The sequence below is a fragment of the Paralichthys olivaceus genome, chromosome 24 (assembly GCF_024713975.1).
Source record: "Paralichthys olivaceus isolate ysfri-2021 chromosome 24, ASM2471397v2, whole genome shotgun sequence".
In the NCBI taxonomy this organism is placed as follows: Eukaryota; Metazoa; Chordata; class Actinopteri; order Pleuronectiformes; family Paralichthyidae; genus Paralichthys; species Paralichthys olivaceus.
In genome coordinates this window covers 5005843-5032196 of record NC_091116.1, presented here as the reverse complement: position 1 = coordinate 5032196, position 26354 = coordinate 5005843, and the positions used below count along the sequence as shown (strand labels likewise).

At 41.5% G+C, this 26354-nt stretch overlaps 3 protein-coding genes across 6 annotated transcripts in view; 2 read left to right on the top strand and 1 right to left on the bottom strand.

Moving 5' to 3' along the window:
* Positions 1-27: 27 nt before the first annotated feature.
* LOC109639734 (ly6/PLAUR domain-containing protein 6-like) lies at positions 28-5819 on the bottom strand. The gene is made up of 5 exons (XM_020103342.2): positions 4918-5819; positions 1763-1913; positions 667-765; positions 391-521; positions 28-306 (listed from the first exon to the last, which is right to left on the bottom strand). Exons 2-5 carry the CDS (start codon positions 1881-1883, stop codon positions 139-141), a joined length of 519 nt encoding a protein of 172 aa, XP_019958901.1. The 5' UTR covers positions 1884-1913; positions 4918-5819; the 3' UTR covers positions 28-138.
* Positions 5820-5999: 180 nt separating this feature from the next.
* Positions 6000-14934, top strand: pspc1 (paraspeckle component 1). Of its 2 annotated transcripts, XM_020103338.2 has the most exons (10): positions 6000-6410; positions 7086-7235; positions 7335-7486; positions 7734-7829; positions 7968-8164; positions 8278-8362; positions 8464-8569; positions 10936-10993; positions 13238-13374; positions 13772-14934. In XM_020103338.2, exons 1-10 carry the CDS (start codon positions 6000-6002, stop codon positions 13982-13984), a joined length of 1605 nt encoding a protein of 534 aa, XP_019958897.1. In that variant the 3' UTR covers positions 13985-14934. The 2 variants fall into 2 exon arrangements, 1 of the variants encoding a protein (XP_019958897.1); XR_002203439.2 differs by lacking the exon at positions 10936-10993.
* A 1215-nt stretch (positions 14935-16149) lies between these two features.
* Positions 16150-26354, top strand: part of nbeal1 (neurobeachin-like 1) — a 36265-nt gene continuing 26060 nt past the window's right edge. For 2 of the 3 annotated variants that reach the window (XM_069521393.1, XM_020103336.2), the window contains exons 1-7: positions 16150-16299; positions 16771-17175; positions 24494-24585; positions 24929-25090; positions 25546-25627; positions 25758-25885; positions 25993-26075. In XM_069521393.1, the coding sequence (XP_069377494.1) occupies positions 17125-17175; positions 24494-24585; positions 24929-25090; positions 25546-25627; positions 25758-25885; positions 25993-26075 (598 nt within the window). In that variant the 5' untranslated portion in view covers positions 16150-16299; positions 16771-17124. Of the gene's footprint in view, positions 16520-16770; positions 17176-24493; positions 24586-24928; positions 25091-25545; positions 25628-25757; positions 25886-25992; positions 26076-26354 lie in introns of all 3 variants that reach the window. The other variant, XM_069521392.1, reaches the window with a different exon arrangement.

Below are 26354 nucleotides of genomic sequence, written 5' to 3'. Positions count from 1 at the left end.
TACAATAAACACAAATTCACATGCATCTGTTTTATCATAATTTTTAATAGCACAAGATGAGGAAGTAAAAATTGTTCTTCACCTCTATCAAATTTCTCAAACTGTTCGACGATGTCCCACAGATGCAAAGTTTCCCTCTCAACGCTGTCCAGCTGTGAGGATGATGATGGTGATGTAGCTCAGCGCCGCAGGAGGTCGAAGCCTCCTGCTCGAGCTGACCAGAGAAGTGGAGGAGAAGACGGCGCTGCTCTCGTTCCTCGGCACCAGCATGTTACAGATGTTCCCCTCGCAGCAGGACGAGCACACCTGACAGACGACATTTAAAGGTTGAATTCATGATCTGTGACTTCTCTGTGTGTTGATGCAGTTTAATCCAGAGGCTCCCTGTACCTGGTAGCCGTTTTCGATGACATCAGTACAGCCAGGATAGAGACAGTCCTCCAGGGTGGCACAGCGCTTGGTCACAGACACACTGTCTCCATTGTAGTCCATCATGTGGAGTGTGGAACAGAATCTGGTCTCTGGAAGAAACAGACCAACTTCATTTATTTGTAAGTTTACATTATTTAAGAAAGATAAAAAATCCCCCTCTGATAATCAAAAGTCTTGTATCATCACAACCATAAACCATATGGACAAATTATTTTTGGTGTAATTTTAACCAACCTTTGGGACAGTACACGTCCGGCGCCCAGCGGTTACACTTGTAGTTATCTGCAGCATCTCGACACGTGAAGCACTTGAAGCCACCGGGATGAGGTGTAGCTATGGAGGACACACACCTAATGATTGTATTCATATTTCTAAATGTGCATCAGTGAATTCTATTTTGAATTGTGTGAAACAACAAATCTACATGGTGTTTGCAAATGCAGCTCTAACACATAGACACAATAACTTCACTTGTATGGCAGTCGAAGATAAAATCATCGCAAAAGAGAAAGGAAAGACAAAGATCTTTTCAAAAGTTAGGACGGAAAAGCTTTTGTTTGAGTTTTGTCAGTTGTTTTTCTTGTCCGTCTGCTTGACTTCAAATGGTTTGTTGCTTGGGGCCCGAGAAAGTGCAGTGTTGTCTGTGAAGTGTGTGTCGAGGACCCAGCTCTAACTTAACCCTAAATCACTCTACATCGTTTTCTTTAATCTTTATCAATCTGATTACTCAGCAACATTAAGTCTGATTAGGAAAACACTAAGCTCAGTGTCTACGACAATAACAAAACACTGTTTACTATTCTCATGACCCACGTGACAGACGTTGTCAAGTTCATACAGAAGAGATTTGTTCTCCAGACAGACAGCGGATGTCGGCCTATTGCTCCGACACGTTGATCAAACAACGAGCTGTTTGGCTTTCCCATTGGCAAGAGTCATATCTGTACAGAGAGTCGGGATGTGTTTCAACAGAGACAGCTCTAGGTCTCAGGGTCAGAAGCTTTTCAATCACAAGACAAAGCCTGTTCCTCACGAGACACACACACACACAAAACTCAATCAGTTTGCTCGTTCCCAAATCTTTTATCTCATGTTCCTTTTGGTTGTGGAGCCAAATCAGGGCCAATTGTTTTGCTGAATTTAAAACTTAATTTGCAATTATGGATTTTTTTTTAACTGTTTATTAAAAATAAAAGTTAGTGTAGGAAAAGTTATTTTCAATTGAAGTAAGATTTTGATTAAGTTCTGGAATTCATATGAATACAATTTTTGTTTACATCAAACATTGAGTTGATTATTTTTTTGAATTCTTTAAATTATTTGCTCCTACTTGAGGGATGCAGAAGGATGATGTCCTTCAGGGTGAAGTCCCGTGACTGGACGGTTTTCAGCCAAACAGCAATGTTAATTACCAGCAGGACCCAGGCCACAGCTGGCCAGCCCTCCATCATGGGCCCCAAAAAGCTTCATGCACTCAATGCCTGTGAAGAAGTGAGGGGGCGGCAAAAATCCAAATAAACTCAGTACCTCACAATTTCATTCCCAATTTGCCACATTGGCTCTTGCTCCTGATAAAAAACCTGACAGATGTTGATCTTGATCTTTAATAAATAGATGTTAAATGTGAATAACAACACAAGAAAACACCTTTAAAAGAGCATATTGAAAAAGAAAATATAGAATATACCAGGACTCGGTCTGTGATCAGCTGTGTCTGCTGCTCATGCTGTGAGCCTGCTTCATTATTTAAGCGTCAATAGGAACCCCTACAGGTCAACTCTGAGCTTTAACTCTTAGCATCCCTCACCGGATATGACTGATTGCACAGCAAAGGGCTGGAAGACATTTATTCTAACAACATTGTCACTAACATAAACATGAGTTATGTTTCAGTCACAAGCCCCAAACATCCTGTGGGAATTCAGCCATTATAGTCTCTGCTTGCCAAATGTTTTTTGTTCCTTTGTCATGCGATAGGTCGGCCATCAGCATTTTTAATCGTCTGTTATTGACAAAGACGGAAGAGCATGTTTAATATATGATAATACATAATTATATAAATGTATATTTTCTCTACTTTATATAAAGATGGACCACATGACAGCTATCCAGAAGTAAAGCCATAAACCCTGCCTCCCAATCTTTATGTGTGTGTCTCGTTTGTCACTGTAAAATTATTTTTATTTTACTTACATTTTCTTACATATGATCTGTTTCATCTGCAGCTTATTTCTAGAAGATTTTTTCCTAGAAACGTGATCAGTTGAGCTTTTCTCAAGTCCTCTTCATGGATTCACTGAGATGTCAGTCAATGAATTAAACACCAGATGACCTGGTTTAGATCAGCTGAGTTGTCTGAGATCAGCTCAGAGTTCAGATGCCTCTTAACTCAGTGTTGCGTACTTTGTGTATTATATCCTCAGGCGTTATGGTCTCTGTTGGCTTGTAAATGCATGTTTTCTTTGCGTTATTCATGCTCCAATAAAACTGATCCAGTTCTTTGAGAATCCGGCTCCATATGCAGCATGGAGATGCCTCGTCCATCTTTATTTTCAGTCTGTGTTTCACCACCATCGGTTGTAAGATTTCAACTTGCACTACAGAAGTTGAGTTGCTCTCTGGAAGTTAGACTTAATGACATGATGCATTATTATTCGGAAGGATTGGGTGAAGTCTTTCAGTCCACGGGCTTAGATTCATTAAACTCCTCTGAGCACTAGTGCTACTGTATAGCTAATAATGAAATGCCGCATGCTGAAAAGAAAACTCAAGATTAGCTCTCCAACTCTGAGCTGTCGGATAGATGCTCGGCCTCGCCTGGAGTAAACTCCGGTTTGAGTCTGGAGGGCAGGGATTAGGTACAATGGCCCCCTATTACAACTGGAGAGGAGATGGAGGGTGAGGTGGGGGCGTTCAATCAGCACCGACCAACTCCTTCAGGTCCAAGTTAAAAGGCCACGCAGCGCTGAAAGAATCTGAAGGAGCGTAGCTTGTAAATCTCTCTGTCTCTCTTGACAACAAGGGGGTGAATGTAAAAGTTGATGAGTGAGGCTGAAACGTACGGCTTCCCAGTCAGTTTTATTAATGATACACTACAGGACACATCCACACTGAAATAGTGTCACGTTTTCTTCCCTGTTCTCTCATCCTGCTATTTTTTTAAAACAAGAAAATACAAAGAATTACATTTAGAATACTATTTGACTCACGCCCCCGCTCATGACCTCTTCATACCGCAGATAAGTTGCGTTCATCTGCTGAATCTGACGCGATAAATCAAGTCGCCAGAGGTTCAGAGGTTGAGGTGTGCTTTACACAAATATATTGCTTTAAATATATCTCACGTATTCCTGAATGGTTGTGTAACATAACTCAAGGTAAATGTCATTTATGTCTCAGCTTCCAGGGATGTGCTGTCAGAGATCTTGTATATTTATGACTCAAAGACACACTTGAACCTAAACATTGTAAATATCACAGGTAAAGTCATATATATGCAGAAATAAATATAACTGATGAGATATTTGATAGTTATGGTTTTTGACTGTGCAAAAACATGTTTGCAGTCTGGGTGTCGCTGGGGAAAACTTGTTTAGTTACACAGATCAACCAGAATTACTATAATAATCAATGATAAAGGCATTTGTGCTCACAAATATTGAAACTGACGTTCTTTGGGTAGTAAAATAACATGTCTAATGGGAACTATTTAATTGGTGAGATGAAGGACAAAGGCTCCATGTTGCTCATGCGTGTCTAAAGAATACTCAATCAAGTTTTAGGCCACCAGGGTTTTTTCTTTGAAGCTCAGCCGCAGCTCAGCTCCATCGACCAGACGCACATCGGGAGCTCGACTTCTGTCACACAACTGCTCCTGAGGTCAGAGATACACGGAGTACTCCTAAAATATTACAGGAACTCTTACAGTAGTTCTTGTATTTTGTGTTGTAACACTGGCGTCTTGCATCAGTTCAGACCACCATTACACACACAGCCACAGTCTGCACCCCCAAGCATCTCCACACTGAGTCAGTGCATGACTGTAAGGTCCCTGCTGAGCTGTGCATCCCATAAAATACTTGATGTCTTCAAAAACATTGTTTACCATGGATTTAGAAAGGTCAACATCAGACCGGTGACTTCTAATAAACACTTATATAGTGGAGTAAAGAATTAGTGCCTTAAATGATTTTAACACTCACATACAGAGTTTTACATGATCTGTAACTCCCTGCTTCTGATGTGTGGATATAGAATATCACATTTAAACCTATTGATATAACAACCTGGTGCTATAACATGCACATTAAATAGTAATTTGATGAGTTTTGTTTACATATATATTTGCAAATGGACTTTAAAGTGATGCTCACACATTAAATCCCATTTTAATCTTGAATTAGCAAAGTAATCAGTCAATAATACTCATGCACGACACATAATATGTCATTAAAACTCCCTGTGGAAGTTTATAATGTTACTCACCGGGCTGCGTCTCCTCCTGAGTCTGCAGATGAAAACCAGTGAACTGCTGCTGCTGAGAGGAGGAGGGCGCTGCTGCTGCGTCACCGTGACGTCATCACCGTGCCCATCTGGCCCATCAGGCAGACAAATGATACCTCCCACAAAATGTGTTATTTTTATTTACAGACGATATATTAACTCATAAAATTATCTAATATAAAAATTAACAATTCGTCTCTCATTTACAAACATTATGGTGTACAGATCATAAAATCTGGCACTTTGGTAATATAGACAACTTGAATAACAAGACATAAATAATAAGTTATAAGTTATAAGTTATAGACAATAAATAAAATAAAAGATAGAAGTCAAATAAAAAAAAGAGATAATCTAATCGCCTAATTCAGATTACAGATGACTGTTTCTCAGATATGTACAATGATCAAAAGTGATTGAAGGCCTGAGTGGCATCCATATTATTTCACTTTACACTTACACAACCACTTCCTTATACACATTCCCTGAGTACAATACAAGGTATGTGGACAAACCATAAACATAAGATCATCTTTGACAAGCAGCAGCCCTCTGACCCGTCTGGATACATGATCCCTGACAGGAAAGTATGGAGGACAATAGCAGCCCTCCAGACACTTGTCAGAAAGAGGAATTTCAGTTGCATTTGCACACAGATGTGCTTCAGTATGTGGACAGGTGTGTCAGTCATATACAAAAAGCTTTTAGCAGCACCTGAGAAATATATATGCTGCTCAGATAACTGAGAGCAGAAACACATGCAGTGAATGTGTTTGGGTTGGAAACATGGGTTATAGGGCACTTTATTTTGCATTGGATTTAGAAGCCTTTAAATACTGCATATGCTGAAAAAATAGAAATAAAGTTTATTCTTATTATTATTATACCAGCATCCCGCGCACAGATCTCTTACGTACGCTATTGGTTGGATCCACAAAGCGCTGCGTATTCGACGTAACCATCCGCCGCCATCTTTGGCAGTGGAGAGGTGTGCAGCATCCTCACCGGTTCATTGGCCCGTTTTCCTCGAACTTAGTTCATCACAGAGACGGTGCAGCTCCAGCATGGCGAACCGAAACCTGCAGCATGCGAACATGCAAAGCAGCAGCTCTCCACAGCCCCCGAAACGCGAGCCCGACTCCCCGGCTGCGGAGCAGTCGCCACCGGGGAACAAAGACAGCCCCGCGCCGCCGACTCCTCCGCAGCAGCCGCAGCAGCAGCAGGAGAAGTCCCCTGCGGCCGAGCCAGCGGAAAGAGACGGCGAGGGAAGCGGAGACAGACCCGCAGAGATGACCCTGGACATAACGAGCTTTCGGAAGCCCGGAGAGAAGACGTTCACCCAGAGGTGTCGCCTCTTCGTCGGGAACCTGCCGCTCGATATCCCGGAGGAGGAGTTCACGGACATGTTCGCTAAATACGGCAAAGTTAACGAGGTGTTCATCAACAGGGAGCGGGGCTTCGGCTTCGTCCGCCTGGTATGTACGAGCCCAGCCTCTCCACTTCCACCTGCGCTGACATTTAAACTGTGATCTGTTTATTTGTACTTTTAATTTCACGTGTTGACTGGAAAGCATGGCTAAGCGGAGTTAGCTGCTAGGCTAGCATTAGCAAACATGCTAGTTCACTTTACACTATTATAGCTCTGGTTAACGTCACTTCCTGTTATAATAAGTGGCTGGTTGTATTTCTCGTATTTATGAGAAGGCTCGATGCGTTTTAAACGTTTCAGAGTTGATGACAACAAACATGATTGTGTCCGAAGCTAAAGACTGTTGACATGTCAGTGATGACAGCAGGTTGTTGGGTTTTGTTTTGCTCCTCTACCGTCACTTCCGTCGTAATGTTTCTGTACGTCACATAATAAATATATAAACCTGATTTGTGTTTACATGACACTTTGTGATAGAAAATAAAGTTGTGTTAGATATTGTGCTCTGGCAAGTATAACATAGCTTTAAGTGAAAATGAGAAACACAAAATATCCTCGATAAACACATCAATTAAAGTAAATGTTAACAGAAGAGCACCAATACAACATATGTAACATTAGAATGCTAATGACAGCGTTAGCACTTTACTCTGCAGCCTTAATAAATGCCATATGCCACAGTGGTGTGTCATCGTCCCTAATGTGATCCCTTGTCACCCAGGAAACCAGGACGTTGGCAGAGATCGCTAAAGCTGAGCTGGACGGGACCATTTTGAATAATCGCCCAATCAGGATCCGCTTTGCTACACATGGTGCCGCTCTCACAGTCCGCAACCTGCTGCCAGCCGTGACGAATGAGCTGTTGGAACAGGTAGAGCTGAGAAGATGAACTCTGAAGAATGTCCATATGTATCCTGAGTCTGCTGTTCGGTTGATTGGCTGAATCTGAAAATTACCATGTCCTCCTCAGGCGTTCTCTCAGTTTGGGCCAGTCGAACGAGCCATTGTCGTGACAGATGACCGTGGGCGTCCCACAGGGAGAGGCATTGTGGAGTTTGCCAACAAAGCAGCTGCACGTAAAGCCCTGGAGCGCTGCACTGAGGGAGCACTGCTGCTGACCACGTAAGGAGTGTGGGGTCTCGAGGGGTGAACACACAAACTTGCTGGGATTGAATGAGTGTGTGGAGTAATGTCTTTGTATTACTGTAGTATCCGGAGTGGAAGAAATACTCCAAATTAGGTTATACTCCAAATGTTGGGGTCATTTTATACTTGAGAACGAGATGAACAACAGGCTTGAGTGTTGAAGTTTTTAAAATGAGAGTTCAAATTCATTGAAGTCTCACACAAGCTTGGTCCTTTTCCTCAGAACGCCTTGTCCAGCCATTGTGGAGCCCTCAGACCACTTTGATGATGAGGAAGGATTCCCTGAGAAGCTGCTGCAGAAGACTCCACGTTACCACAAGTTAGTAGAGAAGGGATTTGTTGTCTAATGCAAAAGGGTACAAATACATTTTTGTTTCAAGAAACTGTTCTTGTGTTTGTACTGTTTTCAGACCAGTGGAATTGTAGTGCGGTCTTTTACCCATCTTTCCTTTCCCAGGGAACGGGAGCAGCTGCCACATTTTGCCCAGCCCGGTACGTTTGAGTTTGAATACTCGTCCCGCTGGAAAGCTCTTGATGAGATGGAGAAGCAGCAGAGAGAGCAGGTGGACAGGAACATTAAAGAAGCCAAAGAGAAACTGGAGGCTGAGCTGGAGTCGGCCAAACATGAGCATCAGCTCATGTTAATGAGACATGGTAAGGGCTGTTTGCTGGTGTTTACATTTTATCAGTAAAGTCTGTTTTTGTGTTATTGTTCAGTGCTCACTCGATGCGTTTGGTTGATAAGAAGTATATTTACTTTATTCCAGATCTAATGAGACGTCAGGAGGAGCTGAGGAGACTGGAGGAGCTTCGTAACCAGGAGCTGCAGAGACGAAAGCAGATAGATATGAGGTGTGTCGCCATTCTTTGAACAAACAAATCATTTATTCTTTTTTGTTTAAAGGGGACCTATTATACTTTTCTTTCTTCTGCCTTGCGTTCCCTGTCTGTAGACATGAGGAGGAGAGGAGGAGGCGAGAGGAGGAGATAATGCGACACAGAGAACAGGAGGACCTGAGACGCCAACCAGATGGCTTCAAACCAAACTACCTGGATAATGTGAGTACAGCTGAAATGTCTGCATTATGTTAAACACACTGAAGCTTGTCCAGTTACATTTGCACTTTTCATAAATCAACAAAATGCTTATCAGCAAGTTTCTCAGTTGTCAGTCTCACAATAGTTGCATAGCGTTATTTCCTTTTCCAGCAGATAGAAGGTCTTTGTTTTTTTGATTAGATTTACAGCCAGATTATTCAGCAGCATGTAAAACCACCACTGTGGAATATATATGTATATATATATTTCGTTTCTTGCAGAAAATAGGATTTCAGTGTGTTTAATGCTAAGAATGATTGTTACAGTTTTGGATCAGTGGCAAGTGCATTGCGTCCATTCGATCAGCAGTAAGGGTGCTCTGATCAGCTGTTTGGGGGCTGATCTCCGACTGCAGGATGCAGCATCAGCCAGTCTCCATGATATATATTCAGAATCAGAATGATGAATACTTATGGATCCCTGAGGGGAAATGTAATCACATCACATTAGGGCTGTGGTTTTTTCCCACAAATTAAATCTGCTTCTCTGATGCTTTCGTGTTGTGATTGTCAGTTTTGCTTGCTAGTGTCTTTGCGGACGTACTTTACTGGTCAAGAGGGCAACCTGATAGTTAGCGACCACTGCTGGATCCCGAGGCAAACTACCTCAGACGTTCTGATATCTGATATCTGCCTCTAGTCGTTATATTTTAAGTACGAGCAGGTCACTGCAGTTTGAATTTAAAAAGTGTGAATGTCTGTTGGTGTGATTCTGTATGTTGTTATTATCTGTCATAACTTTTCTCTTCAAACCCTGTGCTCCGTTTAGACATCCTGTTGGAGTCGGCATCTTTACACGTATGCATGTGGTCTGTGAGTTTAGTATAAACTCACAGACCACATGCATCCAGGACCCTCAGCAAAATTCAATTAATTACAGCTTACTGTCCTCAAACCAACTGCCATTTAGGTTTTTAGTTATTGTGAGTAGTCTTGTTAATAAACACAGAATATATAAAGCTATATATAATATAAAGCTTGCCATCACTGCCCTCTTGTGGACAAAATAGTGTAGTGCAGGCTTCAGTATCGTAATCCCAAACAGATTTGCACAAATAATAATAATATTTGTAACATGCTCATTTTACAGGTAAGTATATAAAGAACACAAAGGCTCAGGTTTATGTTTCTTCCAAAATTTCATTTTTTTATGTATTCATACTCTATATTTAGAATTTTATATATTTTTGATTGATTTACAGCTGCATTTCAACACTTTGCATATTGGTCTTAAGAGTTTAAATGATATTGAGTCATTAACATGGGCTCATATGTTTAGGTCATTGATGTCCAGCTGGTTTCACTGAGTTGTATGAAGCCTGAGGTGTTTCATTATAAATCAAATCCTCGTACAATTTTAAAAACAATCTGAAATCAGACTCAGTCCAGATCAGTGAAATGTGTTAATGCTGAATTGTATTCACCTTCTGAGTTTGCAGGATGATGTGTGTATGTCTGTTGGTGTGGGTATAATAGTAATATTATCTATTTATATATAGTGTGTGTATCCATAATGTGAGAGGATGTGAAAAAAATGTACAACTGAATGAATGGATAATAGAGTATCTTTGTTGTTGTGTGTTTGGGCCCTGACACACCAAACTGACAGTTAACAGGCGGCATTCAGCAGCTTTTTTTCACTCACTGAGGATGTTGAATCTGCAAAAGTCACTTTAGTTTAAGTAGCAGGAGATTGTTCAGGTCAGATGTGTTTACACATTTTTTTTTAGAACATTCAAAGACACCTTCAAGAGATAGGAGATGATGTGTACACTTTTGTTTTTATAGATACCGGCGTCAGCCTTTATTGGCAAAAGCTCTGCCTGACATTTGCGTTCTCAGCCCCACTGTAACATTTCAGGAAAATGTTCGGCACATGTCTGGAAGCAGCACATAGTTAACTTGGTGTGTTAGGGCCTGTGTGAAAGAGTGATTGCAGTAAATGACATTAACTTTTCATTTGGGTTGGGTTGGGTTTTGTAGAAAACATAAATGCTTTCAAATCAACTTTTTCAATTTACATGTACATGTATTCCAGGGCGCCATTTTTTTTGCCCTTTTTGCAGATGTAGACACTCGTAGCTGATGTGACCATACACTTGTCAGTAAATGAACAGCTAATGTAGCTTCCTTGCCAGAGTTGCAGTAGAAGCAAGGATGAGTGATGGGGAAATATAAAAACAGCCATGGATAATTGACCTGGCTTATCATCAGTTCTGTGTCTAAAACAGCTACTTTCACAGTGTGAGTGTTGTCCTGTGGGCGATCCGCTGAAGACTTGTACTGTAGCAGAGTATTATTCTCAAGGCTCTTCTTCACTTCTTCCAGAGAGAACAGGAAATGAGAGTGGGTGAGCTGGGCCCTCGTGGAGCCATTAATATGGGAGGTATGGGCATGATTGTGAAATGAGGACTGGTTGATAGAAAAACAGTTCAAGTGAATATAAGTAATTATAAGTGCTTTAATGTAATTTTACATAATTGTTCTTATTTGTCTTGCATTCCAAGTGAGTCCCATTCAACGAGATGTACTTTCATTTTTAAAAATTAAAACTCTGATGCCCCATTTGGTGTAAAATGCACTCACTTGGCATGTGGTACAAAAGGAGAAGAAAACATACGATACCACCTGACTACATGATGTCTGAACTAACAGAACATACAGTGTGCTGAGCAGGGTTGACATTGTCGGGGTTGGGGTGTCATAGTTTGAGAACTCTTTGGTCCCTGAGCTCTCATCCTGTGTCATGTGCAGATATAAAAATCATAGATCATAATTTTCTTATCAGGAATCAATGATAATAACAGAGTTCAACTGGTGGTTGTGATTTAAACATGAAGTTTACATGTTGAAATGGCCTTTTTTACTGAGGAAAGAATAATTATTCACAAGAATGTAACAATATGAAACTACAAAGTAAAGTGTGCTCTGCTGCTGCAGGATGAGGGGCTGGGGACTGAGGTTTAAATCTGTCATGTTATAAACAGGATCAGATTGTCAGAGGGTTCACGGTGGATCCTCACCATCCAAAGAGAGGAACCTTGGATTGAACATCACCTTTACAAACAAAGCTGCAGTGTTTCATTCATATTTACATTTTAAACTGGAAACCAGCTTGAGGTTAGACATTTGATGTGTAGGTGATTCGGGCATCTTTAATGTTCGCTGCTCTATTCTATCTATTCACTGTGTGAGTGGATATGTGCACCTATGATACTGAATGCTGCAGTTACTAAGTGCAGAGTCTAGTTGATATTTCTACAACGTGATGTAGCAGAAGGAACAAACTTGAACGTCTCCATTTTTCCAAATACTTGTACAGGTACTACTGTCCTACAACTGCAAAAGTGGGCAACGTTATCTTGAGTGAAATATTTTTAATGTAGCATTAACTTAGATAGTATTGAAGTTCAAACGTAGTGCACCAAAGATGTGTGCGGTGCACTAGTGGAGGGATTCTTTAGCTTGGTTTGTATTTGAACTTATCTTGTCTGTGTAAGTCACTTCTTTTTTTGTATGGTTCAATGTGGGTTTCTAACAACCTCATCTCTGTATTCTCTATATTGAAGGTGATGTTCAATCCAAGGGTTAGTTGATAGAATTTCCATTTGGTCTAAATTTTAGTTGAAGTGAGAATCTCTAAAGCTGCTAATTTCACAGTCTTCTGTCTCTGTCCCTGTAAAAAATGTAACCTTTCATATTTCTTGTGTAACATATTTTAGCGTCTGTCAACTTTGTAAAATGAACGTTGTTTTTTGGTTAAGAATGACATTCATGATTAACCAACAGATGTTTGTTACATCTTTTTGTTTTGTTTGAAGTTTAACGTAAAGACTTAAGCATGCAGTTATGTGTATTTTAAATGAGTTGCAATGGTTTGAGTACTAATAATTCATGGGGATGCACCAATCTAACCTAAAAACTATTAATATTCTTAAACTTCTCTTGACACTGATTCCTGATTCAATGCTAATGCGTTTTATTTTTCATATTAATTTAATCAATCAATCAAATTCTGGGCCTAAATGTTGGTCAGCAACCTTTTCCCCCATGAAACAATGACGACACTCCAACCTCAGTAAACATTCCTTTTATCAATATGCAATGTACAAAGAAAAATCTGTTTCATAGTATTCAGTGCTAAAAAGCAAATGTTAGCAGATGTTAATCGTAACATGTCAAAAACAACTATACCTGCTAACATCAAGATGTAAGGATAATCTCTGTGAGCATGTTAAAATGCTGACATTAACATTTGCTTCACTTTGCCCATGTGCAGCCTGATAGAGCTGCGAGCAAGGCTGTACTCTATTTTCTTTATTTTGAAAGTCCTGTGACCATATCCTGTGCTGATAGCAGTTGCTTGTGATGCACATGTTGACTAATGCCACCTCCTGTGATCTGTTAGAACGATTAGAGCAGAAAACTATTCCACGTGGATCCGTCTCTTCTTGTAGGAACCAATCAAGTGCATCCCTCACCATTTTAGGTGTTGGCAAAAAGTCAACGTTAACTTTTCATTTTAAGTTCATGAGAATAGCGCGCAGCTAAAAAAAATGTCTTTGGGGAATTACATTTATTTCGTGGAACTATGAAATGACCAACCCATGCTCCGTTGTTTTGCGTGTAGATGGCTTTAACCAGGCCCCTGCAGGGCCCGGTGGTAACCAGGGTCAGATGATGGGCATGAGTGGAAGGGGAGGAGCCATTGGCGGAGAGGGAACTGCTAATATGGGCACACCATTGATGTCAGAGAATGGAGCCATGGTAATGTATCAGGAAAAATAAAAACAACGCTATCAGTTATCTGGAAAATGAATGCCTCTTTTATCAAATCTGTTGGCAGAACATTGCCTCATTGTGTCTGTATCAAAAAGATAAATGTAAATAATTTGAGTTTGACCGTCATCCTACCCTTAGATGCTTTATACTAAATATACTTTATACTTCTTGAATCTGTAGAAATAACTAATAGATACATTTTTCTCTCTCCCTTTTACTCTTGGATGGCGACACCATGGATCAACTCTGATTCATGAACATGAAAACACGTGGACAATGTTTTCATGTTTGATCCCCAAACACGCTTCCATCCCTATAATATCAATACAACCTCACAACACCCCACTACCCTTTTTGTAACACTGACCCCATGAAACCACAGCGAAACGATAGATACCCGCAGGGTGGACCAATGGGGGGCCGACCAGACGTGGAGTCCCCAAAACAACAACAGCAGCAGCAACAACAACAACAACAACAACAACAGCCACAGCAGCCATTGGCCCCCCAAGTTGTACCAGCTCCAGGATTTGGCAGGGGGAGTCCAGTAGGGGGAGTCTTTGATGGGCCTAATAACAAGCGCCGCAGATACTAACTTGACAGTATTTTCATGGGACTTTTGATACTGACCCTCTTCTTGTTTTGTTTTTTTACCTAGTTTTTGTTACTGTTCTCCCTCTCGCTTGGATATGTTCAATTGAAAAGAGCATTTTTTAAAATCTGTTTTGTTTTTTGGAGGTCTAGTGTGTAGGGTTTAGGAGATATATTGGCAGATGTTGAATATATAACAGTAAATATGTTCCCTTAGAATAAACCATTAATATCTACGATGGTAGCAGGTTAACTTCCATGGAGCCATGTCTCTTTGGCTCTAGTTGCCCTGAACGGAGAAACAAAACACTGGCTTCAGACGGGGCCTTGTGAAATTTGAGGACAGCTCCAGGCAGCTATATGTTCTCCTACACACTAAGTAGGGGAGGGGTCAGGCATGGGATATTCAGTTGGTTGCAATGTGCTACTTCACCACTAGCTATCACTAAATCCTACACACTGTACCTATACGTTTTTCTGCAACAAATGTTTTATAGTACTAGTAGAATTTGCAGGCAGATATTTTTGAAGTTGCTATGGCTGCTGTTGTGCTGGATAGACTTTATGAAGCTGCCCTGTGGGAGCGTTGAACTGTTAAAAGATAAAGATTGGACTTTGTTTAACATCAAGACCAGACTAATGACGTTTAAAAAAAAATGGTACTGGCAGTAAACCATCTTAAAAAGCCATATAATGCCTTACTTCATTCTTGTTGGATTTGGTTGTTGTCTCCCTGTAAACATACTCGGAACTTATTTAATGTTGGATCACAGTGGGGGAAATGTGTGGCTTTAGTGCAACCTGTACTTGACGGTCAAGAGAAATAAATCATTTGTAGGAAGTCTTGTGTCTTTGTGGTTTTAAAGACTTCTCCCTCCCATTTACTAAACTCCCCTGTCAGGTTTGCATGTTAGGTACAATTGTTGACAATAAAATACAATACAAATATTAAAATATGATGATTGTTATTATGAATGCACAGTTTAATTACTTGAGAACCTCAGTGAGTTATTTAAGGTGCATGTGGTCAACTGGCAGCACAGTGTACATTCTAACAGCAACAAGAAGTTGAGATGCTGCTCCTCCCAGCAGAGGAGGCAAGGAGCCTGAATTCCATTACACATGATTTAAATTGTGAGCTGTTGTCATTCAATATCATTTTGATGTGTGATCACTTGTCGCCGTCTAGTGGTTGATTGGATTTACTGCAGATTAAATGAAAATTAACTTTACACTGGAAAAAGTGGTAACGTGTAATTCTCTGACCCTGACAAAAAGAATGTCACGATTATGTCTGATAAAGATTTTATATTTTATAACCTGCAGTATGAATTTGTTCATTTATTGGGACATAAACAGAAAATGCAGAACCAGTGACGGCGATCTGTCTCCATCTTGTGGTTGATTAACTTTACTGCAAGTGCAAAATAAGTGAAACTTACTACTACTATTATTATTATAATGATAAGATTGAACCAGTAGCCTCATGTTGCTGTTTTTTTGGCCCTTTGAGAGTTTTGCATGGTTAAATATACAAGAACGTTCATATTCTGTAGCAGCTATACTTAAATAATTATAGACATTTGTCATTAAATACATTTATTTCAAATCTATTTGCTGAAATTGTTTTTAACGTGACAAACAGTAGTTCTAGTAGTTCTTTAAGTAATCCACCAGGTGGCAGCACAACATATGCAAAGTGTGTGCGCCCCTGAAAGTCCACATCGACAACGTAAATGAAAAAATCTGTCGCAAACACTTAGAGCATGTTTGATAAATGATATCAACAATAATTCCACGTCTATTGAACACAGTTTACAGTTTAATATGATGCAACACAAACACGTGGGACTACAATGTAGTTTCAAACCAGGATGTGTTGAATAGTTTTCTCTGATTTATTGCTTGTGGTCGCGGGGTAACATCCGTTTTTCCTACCAAATTAAAGGCTGGTCCAACGACGTGCATGCAAATGATTCACTAAATTACAGCTAATAATATAACACCGGATACATATGTCACATAAGAACCGACAAATAAAGGTTATTCAAACATAAAGCTTATTTTTCAGCAATATCATATTGCTTTCCAGCTTTCGCTATTGCAGTCATTTAATACCAGTGATTTAATGATAGAACATATTGTCGAGTACAGCGTGTCTCTTTGCAGTGAGGGGTTCGATCATCTGTCTGTTCCTGAGAGGACTCTTATTGTGAAGATTTGCTCGGACAGGAAGTAGCTGCGGGTTGTCTGCGCGTTGTGGATGTTGACGTTGACTTGACGCATTAGCCACAGTGACGACTGGTCTCCGCTGCTCAGGTGAGTGTCCCCGACACCGACGCGGGGTTTAATGTGCTTCATGTCTCGTGTGTGTGCTCAGGTGTGTGTGTGAGTTCATGTGAGACGTGTGTAGCCGGGCAGCCCTGAGAGGACGAGGCGTTTCTGTCACATGAGGAGGAGGAGGAGGAGAGAGGAAGGCTAAAAAAAAAACAACAGAAATAGGCTTTTTGACAGCTAGCATCTAAGCTAGCTTGGTCAGGTAAGGTCGTCTGTTTACCGTCATGTCAGCCGAGCTGTCACTGGCTCCTTAGATCTTATTTGTGAAAGCCCACGGCGGAAATACACTCGATTGTTGGTGTGTTGTTGCCGAGTAGTTAAACCACCACCATCGCTCCAGTCCTGCAGCTGTGAGGGAGAAAGTCTCTTGTTGTGTTGCTGCTGCTGCTGCTGCTGCTGCTGAAAATAAAACCCTCCATGATATGTAATACTCAAAGTTGTTGTCATCCGCAGTGTGACTGTGTCTGAGGATCCCTCCGAGAAGAAGAAGAAGAAGAAGAAGCCGAGCTGAAGAAGTGGAAGCAGAGGCCCAGCTGCTCCGATCCCCCTCTGGGACTGTGCTGCTGTCCCCTGCCGTGGAATAACACATTCTGAGGGAAAGTTTCTGCCTCAACACGTCAACCATCGCCCCCTTTTCTGGATATTTGAAGGAGAGTTACACCTTGACAGACATGCTGATGATGAAGATGAAGATGAGGAGCAGTGATGCCCAGCAGCAGAGGTTCAGCTCATGACTGGAGAGCATGAAGCAGCCAGGGAAGTGACCTCGGTGGACACTACAGGTCGCGGGTGCTACACGCTGGCACCATGGCATCCAAGGAGAGACTGTATGAGGTCTGGATGCTCTACTACACTAAGGTACACACATATACACACACTACTACTGTGGCTGATGTCACAGTGTGAAGTCATGGGCAGTGTGATGGCATCCCCTCCCTCACAAAGAGATCATTTTCTTTTTACATTTTGGAGTGAGTGAGTAAAATCAATATGGCATCTGCTGACAGATCATTTTAAAGCGAATTGCATTTGTTTCACACCATAAATAACACTTTTCATGTGACAAACAGTGTGCATATATTTCTATTATCCATTATCTATACCGCTTATTCTGGAAGTTCTGTAATGGACATTGGGCAAGAGGGCTGTAACTGCAATATCTCATCATCAGTAAAAAGAATTCCCCACAAGTAGGGATGCTGTGTGGACATGTACTACAATCTAATAATGTCAGAGGATGGGGATGGGCACTGCTGCAAGCATAGTGTGTTGCTTTTGTGCAGATGAATGAATGACACTCTAGTAGAGACAGCAGCCCTTGAGTCAGCTGTTGGCTAGATTTAATTCACTGGGCGATGCAGCATGTTCGCAACCTGGCGTCCAATCAAAACGGTCCGCCTGAGCCTCTTCTCACGTGAGCCAGGCTGCAGTCACACACTTTCTCTACACCGTAATCCCTCACAATACCACACTCACACACACACACACACACATAGAAAACACATTAAGCCGTTTCCTGTAAGTTTAGGATGGGATATTGAATAATCCACACATGTTGACACAAATAGAATATCTCATTTGTTGTGGGTGTTTTTGTGGGTTCAGGGGTATTAGAAGTATTCAGGCACAGCGCTGCCCGCAATGACTTGTCACGGTCACTTGCGAAAAGGCAGCACACACATTTGCTCTAGCTGAGGTCTGTATTTGCATTGACTAAGCATTAAACTGCGACGAAGGATCGTCTCATTACATTCTGGCTGTGAGCCAGGGTCCACAGGGCCAGTATTTCTCTTTGCATGAGGCAAAAAGAGAAGCTGAAAGAGAAGCATTTAAAATATATATGTGTGCGGCAGAATGTGTCTCCCTCCCCGAGCAGCTGTAATGTCGGGTATGGCTGGTGGGTTGTCTCTATGCTATGTGTGTGTATGTGTATGTGTGTGTTGCCAGGATATGTTGCCTTTGAGGAGAACCTGCAGTCACATGGACCTAAATCAGATGAGGAATGTCTCTACATGAGCCCTGAGACCCCCTGCGTCCAACCAAAGGGTTAATTACATACAACCTCAGAGCTTCACCTCCCCTTCAAAGCCTCTTGTTGTCTCAAGCAACAATTTTCTTATCTTAACTGTACGCCAGAACTTAAGACGCAATCTGTACTACTACTACACATTCACTCTGCCTACATTATACATGTTGTTGACTGGTTAAATTAAATTGATGGACAGATACTGACTTTTTCCATCCAAATAGAACCATAGTACTGCAACTTTGAACATGGAAACTACATTTTTATTTGAATTCTTCAGAGAGATGACTTGCAAAGTGTTTTGTTCTTGTGGTCATCCCCCTCATGTCTGCTGTCTGTGTAATGATTGACAACAATAAAGACATGACTGCCTGTAATGTCAGAGGCTGACGCTTGAACTCTTCCCCCAAGGAGGAGTCAAGTCAGATGTGTACTGTTGACAGTAGAGGCTTGCTTTTTTAGAACCAGCTCATCCTGTTCTAACAACCGGACACCAGCAGCCCCATCCCACCTTAGTTATTCCATATCTCTGCATATCACCTGTGTGCACCTGCTGAAAGAAAGGAAGAGGCCATGGGTTTGTTCTTAAACAGATGTGTGACGCTTGTGAGGAATCATTCTGCTCAAAGCTGCATTTCTAGTCAGAAGAGGCAGCTGGTCAATATGTGAAATTATTGATGATGAGATCAGAAGTTGTTGGGTGAAGCCGGGTCTCTTCCACTTCCTCCAACTATCCAGAAATAACAATATCCTGGATATGAATGCTTCCATCTTGCACATTTGGAGCCAGTCTGAGCAGAGGATGGAGCTGTAGCCGTGAGCTGCCGTCAATACACAGGAAAAAGTCCGGAACACCGGTAGAGCATGTGGGAGGCAGGACACAATGTATCTCAGGTTTTTTTTACAGCACATCCATACTGGCGGTGATCCAAAAGCTCTCGAATCTCTGTCTCTTTTCAAGTTTACATCGTTCAGAGGGTTTATTATGTGAGAATTTTACCAATTAGTAGTTGCAGTTGCTGAGCTTCTTGGAGCTGAAGAGGGCCGATAGGTCACAGCCAAAGGCTAAGACAGTTATGTAACAAGCGATCCTCTTAGCTGCCTGTTATTGTGTGTTGTCCTCCAAGCAGAGGGAAACCGCTGGCTGCTGCTGGTGCACAGTGGCAACAACGCAACCCTGCAGCGGCTCTCCTCTGTTTCACCAGTATATCATCTAGAAGGGCTTTTCAGAGAAAGTGGAGGCTTTAGCAGACTCCTCCTGAATAATGCCAGTTACTCTCTTAAAGCCTTTTCGTCTGCTGCAGAAAAGCCCCTTTAATTCCCAACCACAGGGAACACGCCTCAACAGACACAGGGAGTCATTTCAACCTCCAGCGGCTTTAAAGCTGAGTCCAGTATCATAATTCCTGTGGAGAAATCTACACTAGAATCTGAAAAAATTCTCAAAACCAGGACCCCCCCCAACCAACAGCAATTTGCATAAACCCCCTGCACTTAATGGCAGTCATGATTTAGTGAGAGGATTGGCAAAAGTGAAGCAAAAGGAAAACAGACAGGAGGAGAGGGGGAAGGGAAGTGGAAATAAAATTTAACAGTGTAGAAGGAAAAGATGGATGAGGAGAAAGTGCCAAAGTTTTACATATTTGTTTAAGTATATAATTTATTATATAAGTAGATTACTTGGGTCTCTTTCTGGCTTTGATGCCTGTTTGCTTGTTAAGGTCTAATCTCTGCTCTCACACTTCCACACAAAGGTATACATGTAAACACACACACACACACACACACACACACACACACACACACACACACACACATACATGCATGTGTCTGTACACCAGTCACACAGGCTGCACATTCTCAGGCACTGGTTTATGTGCTGGCATGCAAAGTTTATTCCCTCAGGTTAGCTTTCTTTCTCACTGCTTCTCCCTGCAGTCTATGCTTCTCATTTTCCTCTGTGCTATGTATATATCTGGAATAACAGTGATGTCACTGATATTGCTTCATTTGGCTTCAACCCCTCCCACCAGTGTCTATATATACACCCCGGCAGTGACGTCACGGCCCAAGGAGTTGTCACTGACTGCCGTGCTGTGATGGTGCAGGAGCGGATCGACCACAGACGTCTTTAAAAAACCGACAGGGAGTGGACCTTTCTTAGACGTTTTTTTTGGTGACTCCATGCTTCTTCCACCAAGCCAGGTCACCCACAGCCACCCAAACTAAGCGAGCAGCCACCCGACTGGTTGGCTCACCACGCCTGTCTGGAAGGGTGGAGCTTGCCTGGCTGCCAACTTGTGCAGCAGCACTGTGTGTACAAGAATTATCTGCTCATAATAGTTATATGAAATCATATTACTTTTAGTGTATGTGTCCTTTTCAGTTGGTTGTAAATACTACTGGTGTTGACTATCCACTGAAAGTAATGACACATTAAGCCCCAGAGTTTAACATGTTATTGCAATAACTGTTTTATTAAAGAAGTAATTATTGTTTTTATTGTATGTGTTTAAAACGTGGCAGACTTTGTTATTATGTGGTTTCTGTTTCACTTGCCTTTCAACCTCTTGGTTTCTTTAGGCAGTAAAACTAATTAGTAATTATTTTTGCCAAAGGAACATTAATTTATGGTCCATGTGGATTGTGTCTTTTAACAGGCACATTGTTTACATCTGGTGATTTTATGTGTGAGACAGGATCAGTTTCCAACCTGTTTAGTGGGACGTTAGATCCCTTATTATCTGTTTTTATCAGTTGCTATGACGCAGTGCTGGCAACATGCTGTTAGTTGGAAGGTTATGATATCATAGGTCAGCACATATCTCATGTTTTTCAGAGTGGCGTCTCTCATATCAAAAAAAGTGTGTGAGCGCTGTGGAAAGGCATTGATCCCCAACCAGCACTTTCACTCAGGGCAACCTAATACTTCCCTTCTGTGGGCCAATGGGGTTTCGCAAATGAAGTTTATCGATCTGTGTTGCTGGCGACCTTGTTAGCTTTACAGAGGTCAGATTAAACACATCTTTAGGTTTGTGATGGAGTGGAGTGGCAACGGGCTTGAAATAATAATGGAAATACATGGAAGAGGCATGTGATCCTCTCGTGGGAATTGTGTTTTTTTATACACAGTGGGACACTAGATGATTGTGAGAGTTGTGACAAGGTGACTGTTGTTGTTGCATCAGGATTCCTACTTGTATATTAAGGTCATTACGTCTGGCCAGTGATGAAGGCCAAGGATAAGCAGAGCCATGTAGAGCAGGGTGTGTCCCTGTCTGCCACAGTCCAAACACTCAATGGGCATCTGTGCTCCGGAGCTGCTGCCTAAAAAGAGGACATTCTTTCTGACAGACACACACACACCAAATAAGTTTTCTTTAAAGATATTTTCTTGATGCATGTTCAAGTTAACTTTTTTTTGGTAAGTTTGGATTTAATTAGTTATTTGATAAAAACAGCTGAGACTGACTCATGAGTTGTCGAGTACGTGAATTGGTGGGACCTTGCTACCGCAATCGCTACTGTACAGACTCTAGCTCCAAGGCAGCTTTCGTATTCGGAATATTTTGGCTTCATTTCTGGATAGTGGGAGGAAGTGGAGATGTGTTGTCCATCTTTATGTACAGTGTATGGAGTGAAGCTGCAGACTTAAATCATAATGCAGTTTTCTGGCGGTATCATCCACATGAATATGTATGACAATTGACTAAATAACATCTGCGGCAGCATCCATAAATAATTTTTAAGTCAGTTATTCATGCAGGTCATTAAAGTAACATAGGTAAAAGAAGCACACAAAGGCGACTTGCAATGTTCTCTCAACAGAATGTGTTATTCACACGTGGCTGTTGTTTATTCCATTCAGATGTCTCTCTCCCTCTTTTCTTCTGTCTCTCCTCTCCGTTTCTCTCTGACTCTGACAGTTTTACACACACACACACACACACACACACACACACACAGGCCAAAGTCTCAATATTGTTCTGATGACTTCACAAGGAACTGTAGAGAAGCTGGTTTCCTGCTCCGTTCTGGCTGGTTCCCACTCTGACACGCAGACAGAAGCAGTCAGCCTCTCAATTCCCACTCTTGAGCCACATGGCACCACTATCCCAAGAACCCCCACACCCATTTTTTCAGTTCTTTTTCTATTTATTACAAGCTCTCATCCACACATTCTTTAATTTTCAAGCAGAAACACCTTTTGGTTTGTGCACTGTCTGTGGCCCGATGTATACCGTTTGTGCTGTCCAGGTGGGGATAACTTTATTATAGGGAAGACTGCAACACTGAGGATAAGATAAAATGCAATAAAGCCAGATCCAGCCGAGATTAGATACATTAGCCCCTTAGATACACACTATACACATTAGCACTGTTATTTTTTCCTATGTTGCATTTCGTTCTCCATCTGTTTGTTTGTTTCCAGGGGTAGCTTTATAGCTGCTCCTCTTTATTTGCTGGTTATCTCAGCCTCAGGATAGGAGAGATTACTTTAGAATTTACTGCAGAAACTTTCTCTTGTGAGTGATTCTAATGGTTTTAACTTTCATCTAACTCCTCCAAAACAGCCAAGTTTCTGTTTGGCGAACAGGCTTGACAAAATACCTATAATAAATTATAATTTTAATTAATGGCTTCCATAACCCGTACTGTTCAGACAATGCTACCAAATGCACAATATACTGACTGGTGTTGTAATCTGCCCCATTCACCTCTTCAGCCCTCCTGACCCAGATTGCTTATTGGCACCCTCCAGATGGCGCGCAAAGTTTATTCACATGTCCTGCACCCTGTATGTATAGCTTCTTTTAGACATGCACTAAATTCCAGACATTATCCTGAAATTGTCCAGACGTAAGAATGCAAATGTCAGCCCCCGTGCTCTTAGAAAATTTCTAGACCCTATTTTCTACAGTTCATGTCTAAGAACAGTCTGAGGGGTGTAGATCCCAAATGATCAATTGTCCATCATTCAGCTGATTGACAGTAAATATATTTCATGAATCAAATTTATTGTTTTGGTAATTTCTTTTAAGGGAACATGCCAAATAATTACTTGTTACAGCTTCTTAGATGTGATGATTTGTTACTTTTTTCTATTTCATACCCCCCAGGTCAGATCCATTGAGTGCGATTGTCTGACAAGATAAATGAAAATAAGTTTGTCTGAATAATTGCCATGTAATTACTCACATAGAAAAAGAACATGTGTAACATGATTAAAGTCTAAGCTGCCCTTCAGAACAATGACTATTGTTCTTCCAGCTTTGTCTCTTTCTGTTCCTGCTGGTAAAACCTTCTACACCTAATCCATGAGATAAATGTGTATTTACTGGCACAGTCATGTGTTGAGAAGCGCGTGACATAGAGGTGACTCGTTTCTGGGTTTAGTGTCAGTTAAAGCAATGATGATGGTCATAAAAACTGACACTATTCCACACCATTTGAATTTTATTTACAGTTTTGCAGTGAAGTTTGTTCCTGAGGGTTGAGGGGAATTTACACCAGCTTTAGTGTGACCCTGCCAGCTGAGCTAGGCCAGCGTTCCTCTGTGGCTGGTTTTGTCTTCTCATCCATCTCTGGTTCCAGGAATTTAGGAAATGCAGATCAGCCGACTGCTTAACCCCCTGACTGCTTAACCCCCCTCAGAATGTAGTCTGGCCTGTTTTCCTCTCCCAACAGGTGCATTTTTCAGCTTCCGCTCCCTAGAATGATGACACACACACACACACACACACACACACACACACACACACAGACTGTGTGTTTAAAGACTGTCCTGCTCTTTCGTGTTTCAAATGCGTCAGGAGTAGCTTCATAAATAACTGTAGCCCAGTTTGTTTTTACTACTTTGTCATTTAAGTCCTTTAAGCAGTGAAAACATGTCTTAAGCATTATATTAATTGTGTAATTTCCATTGCCACTCATTGTAAATTACAGTGCACCTAAAGGTTGTGGCTTATTGTTACATAAGTGTGGAAGTCACAGAGATTATTTATGTATGCTCAATAAATGTAGTCAAATTGTCAGCTGCCAGCCTTTAATGTATTTTAACTATTTTTTTGACAAAGGCAACTAACCAGTCTCTCCCTCTTCCTCTTTATTGCTCCCACTCCTCTTTCTCTCTGTCCCATAATTTCTCAGAGGGATCCTGACTACTTGAAGCTATGGTTGGAGATTTTCATCAGCTCCTATGAGCGATGCCTAGATGTGGACTTTGAAAAGCCACCTTCAAGGTAACCAGTGGCAAACTTGATCATTGATCAAGCAAGATATTCAGTTTGTTTTCAGTTTATCCAAAACTAAGAAAATAAGATGCATCACTCTCTCTCTCTCTCTCTCTCTCTCTCTCTCTCTCTCTCTCTCTCTCTCTCTGTCACTGTCATATGAGCATTGCAGCACATGCTGTTTTTCCTTTTCCATGCACCAGGCATGTGTGTGAAACTCAGTGAACACAGAGCAGGGTCTCTTCCTGCAGCAAGGCCTCCATAATGAACCTCTTTATATAAGTCTGGTGTAGTAGATTTTCCTTCTCTCAAATGGAGATTCCTATTCTGTTGATTGTTTCTATTTCTTCAGGCCAGAGGAGGTTCCCCCAGTTTTGACCCTCCTCCCAGACAACATCCTGCAGGTTTTGCGCCACCAGCTGCTGCAGTGTGTCCAGAAAGCCTCCGATGGCCTGGAGCCTGAACAACAAAACCTGGCTCTGCTGCTTCTCAAGTTCCTGATCATCATTTGCAGGTGGGGAGAGTAAACATACACATAAGCTGCTTTCAGACATGCACTGAAGTCTGGAAAGTTTCCTGAAATTATATGAAGGGGCTGTGTGTGAGAATGCAAATGTCCAAGTCAGTTGCTCTGGACATTTTCCTGAACTTTTCCTGACAGCCCCCTTGTAAAATGTCCAGAATATGTCAGGGTAAGCACAGAAAATTCACAGCGAGCAAGCGAGAGTGTCGATGATGTTTCTAACACTTGATGGTTGCAAATTTTATTTACGTATCTCAGGATTAAAAAGAGGTGTCATGTGGAGGACACCAACAAAGATATTGTAGTATTGTAGCATGTTTCTTTAAGGAGTTGCTTTAATCTCCACCTTCATTGAATAGCTGGTACTCTAAAGCAAATGACTGATAAGCTTATGGTCCACTTGTCCTGTTTGTGTACGTGTGTGTGTGATTGGATGTTTCTAAAAGGAACCTGTCCAACGTCGAGGAGATTGGCACTTGCTCTTACATCAATCACATCATCACCATGACAACACTCTACATTCAGCAGGTCTGACTCTACCCTACTTTTACTCTAATTTCTCAATCAATTTTTTTACCTGGAAAATGTTGGCCTGGCCAGTGGCACAAATTGTCATTATGTTGTTGAATGAAACATGTTTTTGGGTGTGTTGATGCAGCTCAAGAGCAAGACCAAAGAGAAGGAGATGGTAGACCAGAGTCAGGCGGAGGAGTTTGTCCGCCACGCGCTGGCATTCTGCGAAAGCCTCTATGACCCTTACCGCAACTGGAGGCATCGAACCTGCGGGTAACAACATCCATCTGCTTGCACAATGCTGTGTGATAGAATAGAACACAAAAGCAGGTTAAAATGTTTATCCTTTTCCTTTGCCTGTTTGTTTCATGATTTCCCAGGGAGCAGCTGGGTACAGTCGAAAGGAGCAGACAGAAATACAAGGCAGCTCCACTCACTGTTGAGTTTGTTCCCTTCTTTTACCGTAAGTGTCTTGTTTTTAACTCCATTTTTCACCCCTTTCTTTTCCATGTGAAAATCTTAAGTGGCAGAGAGGGTCATCCATATCCAGAAGGTGACCCTTCTAGTTTGCATTCCAAAATGTTCTTGGGCAAGACTTTGAACCCCCAAAATCCCCTGACGGCTGTGCTGTTGATAAAACTGGAAAACTCCTGTATAAATACTGTCCATTGACCATCTATATTTCATACTTTTACATTCAGTAGCCATTTGGGTCTGGATGACGAAACAATCTTCTACAATA